Source organism: Mustela lutreola, chromosome 8 (genome assembly GCF_030435805.1).
Source record: "Mustela lutreola isolate mMusLut2 chromosome 8, mMusLut2.pri, whole genome shotgun sequence".
NCBI classification, from domain to species: Eukaryota; Metazoa; Chordata; class Mammalia; order Carnivora; family Mustelidae; genus Mustela; species Mustela lutreola.
Window position 1 is genome coordinate 29,076,704 of NC_081297.1, and position 4,024 is coordinate 29,080,727.

Genomic DNA, 4,024 nt, shown 5'->3' on the forward strand with positions numbered 1-4,024 from the left:
GTTGCACCTGGTCCATCTGTTTGCTGCCCTTGACCACAGCAGAGGATGTGCTGAGCTGGGTGTGGGTATCGGGGGAGATGGGCAGCTGGCCACACATGCTACCTGCCAAGTACCTGTAGGACCAGCCCCTTGCCTCAGCTGAGATGAAACAATAATTGTGTTTCCTTACCTATTTCCTGCGACAGGTAATGTGCTCAGTGCTTTGGTGACTATATCCTTTCCCATTTTATGAAACACCTTAGGCAGTTAAGATTGACATTCGAAAAGCTGTCCATAGTTGATGCATGCAATGTGACCTTGAGCCTAACTCTAAAATCTAGTTAAGATACACTTGATTTAGAAGATCGCTCATAAATTAGAGGACGGTTTTTAACGAGCTAAGGAATTCAGGGACCAACCCTCTTCTGTCCTAATGCCCTTACAGTCTGGTAAACTGGAAAACACTTGGCCATGTGCTACGAGAGAACAAGGTCGGAATCAGTTCACTGCAACCTTCCCACAGGGCTGGGAGACAGGCAGGAGGAGGGTGGCTTTGCCTGGACCCCAGAGCAGATCCAGGCCCCTCTGAGCTGTGTTCTATGCCCCGCCCAGCCCCCGCTCATCCCTGCCTTCCCACGGGTGCGTACCAGCCTCCTGTGAGAGCAGGGACAGAACATATTTGGAGGTCCTACCCCTGAATGCGTCCCTAAGAGTAGAAACCAGAAGCCCCCACTGGGCAGGCGGGGAGCCGGGGAGGCCCTGAGAAGCACAGGGTCTGTCCAGGCTCATAGCCCTGGGCACGAGCAGGAACCCAGTCCGAACCCAGCCCTGTATCCTCACAGTGGGGACACTGGCTGCCCCCAGGCCTCGCAGGGGCTGTGGGTGGGCTGTGTGGCTGTCACTGTATGGACGGGGCATGGAGCAGAGGGTGAGCATTGAGCACGCGGGGGAGGGGGACCCACCGGGCGGGGCTCTTGTGTGGGAGGAAGTGGTTGGTAAGCAGACCCCAGGCAGTGGTGACCTCACTTTCCTCACAATAGAGCCCAACACAATTGGGGACCCAGGTAACCAGGCACCCACACACAGAGACAGCCCCCTGCCCAGCTCATTTTGTTGCGGATCTTTGAATAAGCAACATGTTCTTCTGTTGTGTTCCTACATCTGGAGGCTGCAAGCTGAAGAAATCATGCCCTGCACATGCTTTCCCTCACTGGGGATGTTGTCTTAAGGCTCCCCGATGGCTCTGGCCATTTGGCCAAAAGAAGAGAAAGGTAACACCTTGAGGCCCAGAGCCAGCCCCCAGCCCCACATGCTCTGATTCAACCAGTGCAGCCCTAGGTCCCCTCCCCATGCTTGAGTATGTGTGTGTGTGTGTGTGTGTGTGTGTGTGTGTGTGTGTAAAGGCTCATGTGAGGTGAGCCCCCCCATTCAAGAACAGGCTGACAAGGGGTCAGATGCCCGGTGGGCAGTTCATGTTCACACCCAGGTCGAGGCTGGCTGGGTGGGTTGTGGGCCTGGGAGGCTGCCTCCTGTGAGAGTAGGGACAGTAGCTTCCCCCCAGGGTGCATCCCGTGTCCTGCAGGTATGGGTCCCTGTCCCAGGTGTGGCGCTGTGCACACACTGTCTGGGTCTGATCTGGGAGCGGCAGGGGGGTGGGCAGGAAGACAGTGAGGACGGCTGGGCAGGGCTCTAACGGTCGGGGCTGGCTCCCGGGGTCTGTCTGTGCAGAGCACTAGTGACGATGAAATAGGAAGGAGGCTGGCGGACACCCGCTCCATCTCCCTGACCAGGAGAGTGACCGTACCGGGCTCTGCAGGAGCAGGGACTGGGGACTCCGGGGGAAGACCGCTGACACTGCCTGTGTGCCTACACCACCGTGTGGTCCAGGAGCCGGAGCCCATGCAGGCCGAGCCTGAGGGTGAGAAGGCCGGGGCTGGGGCACGTGGGTGTCTGCGGGTGGGTCGGTGCCGGGCCCCAAGGGCAGGAGACCCCAGAGGCTGATGTGGGGCCAGGAGCCAGGACTGGGCTCAGAGCTCGCAGCGGGCGGACCGCAGTCAGGGAGATGTCCCGGTGAGGGTTCCTCCGTGGCTGCGGCTTCTCCGGGAGGCCCTGGGCTGAGCTCTGTCTCTGCAAAATCACATGGAGAGACAGGCATGCCGGTGCGCTTTCCTCCTGTCATAGCTGCTCCGTCGGAGGAGCCAGAGCCGGCCCCACCTGCATCCACAGCTCCAGAGGCGGGGATGGTGCCTGCAGGGACTTCAGGAGGAGACCCTGAGCCAGCAGGTGACTGGGCACCGGCCCACTGCGAGGCTGACTTTGTCCGGGAAGAGCTGGGGTCTGCCCCTGTCCCGGGGCCTGCCTTTGCTATGGATCCTGCCCCTGACAACACCTGTGCCTCTGCTCTGGAATCCGCCCCTGCTCCTCCCCCTACTCCTCCTCCTGAGGAGCGCCCAGAGCCCCTTCTGGTGCCCACAGCCCTGATCCTAGAACAGTTACCCTTTGTTCTATCCCCCGACCCTGGCAACCTGCAGGAACGTTTTGTACCCGACGTGTACATTTTTCCTTTCTGCTACATACTGATTTTGATTTTGTCTTTACGTGTTCTCTATACTATTTATCATTCGTTTTAAATAAAATTACTTGTTTCCAATTCAATGCATCATGAGTTTAAGTACATTCCCAGCGTTTACCCAGCACACGACAGAACATTGCTGCAGGATATCTCCTTCCCCAAAGGAGACCCTGAACCCAAAGCCCTACCTGGCCATTTCTCTTCCAGCCCAGATGCTTGCACCCCTGAGCTGCTTTCTCTCTTCCATTCCCTGTTCTGCATGTCTATACGGGGAATCACACAACAGGTGCCTTTGTGTCAGCCCACCGATTTTGAAAGGGGATTTTTTTTTTTTCTGTGCTAATTTAACATAGATTTTCCTTTATTCGATATTGACATGCCTGATGGATTACAGATGAGATGTAATCACAGAGGCCCCTTTAGGAATTATGGGCACAATCTCGGGGTGAGACCCTTGTTCCTGCTGGGACACCACCGCCTGACCCCAGACAGGACACGGCTGGCTCCTCTGTGGCTCACACGGAAACCAGGAAACACAGAAAGTTGCAAGACACACCACAGAGATCAAACACATAGCTCACAACTCAAGACCAGATAATACTTTCACCTGACTCTGGTCGAAACCAGGCTCCAAGTCACGGGGTCCGCAGGGACAGAGACCAAATGCTGCAAGTCCAGGGGGGAGAACAGGCACGTGGGGGCATGTGTTGGAGATTCGGGAGCTCCCGGGGAAGGACATGGGCAAAGGAAACCCTATGGAGGCAGCGCCAGTGACCCTCAGAATAGTGGGTCTCCGGTCTGGGGACCAGCAGCCCTGGGGAGAAGGTGAAGATCCGGAGGTCGATGCAGGTCCCCTGGAGAGAAGGGTGACTGGGAACAGTGAGCAGCACCTATCCCGGGCAGCAGGTGCAGCCACACCTAGCCGTGCCCAGCCTGGCACTCACCCCCGGCCACTCTGGCGCGGTCTTTCACGGATGTACCATCGGGAGTGTTCAGCGCAATGGTGGGGGAGAGACCGGGAATGGAACAGCGCTACCGCCCTAGGAGATGGTGGGATCCTCAGTCCCAGTCCTTATGGCAGAATGTCCTGTAGCTACTGTCCCAGAGTCATCGGGGGCACGAGATCTAGAAAGCACCTCCTGGGACCCCCTCGTGCCACCCTGCTCCTGGGAACATCGGAGTTGTTGAGGAAGTGGAGAGGATCCAGGGTGACAAAGGGCCAAGGAGAAGGAAGCACAGCACCGAGAGGACGGATGGACGTGCCCAGTGCCACCATCCCGGGCCCGGGCTGTGATGCCCTCCGACCTCACCCTAAATAATGGTTCCTGATGTGTGCACCTGGCTTCGGGGTTTCCCTCCCCCCCCACTAACTCCCCCCCCATTCATGATCCCCCCACCCCCTGCTCCTTCCCCTCCACCCCCTTCCCCACTGCATCACCCACCCTGCCCCCCTCCCCCCTTCCTCTACCTCCC

General features: G+C 57.9%; 1 protein-coding gene across 1 annotated transcript; it reads left to right on the forward strand.

Annotated features, from left to right (window-relative positions):
* Positions 1–374: 374 nt before the first annotated feature.
* On the forward strand, positions 375–3,421 carry LOC131839690 (nematocyst expressed protein 3-like). The gene is made up of 4 exons (XM_059187452.1): positions 375–907; positions 1,708–1,897; positions 2,161–2,530; positions 3,361–3,421. The coding sequence occupies exons 1-4, from the start codon at positions 896–898 to the stop codon at positions 3,419–3,421; spliced, it is 633 nt and encodes a 210-aa protein (XP_059043435.1). The 5' UTR covers positions 375–895.
* Positions 3,422–4,024: the final 603 nt, after the last annotated feature.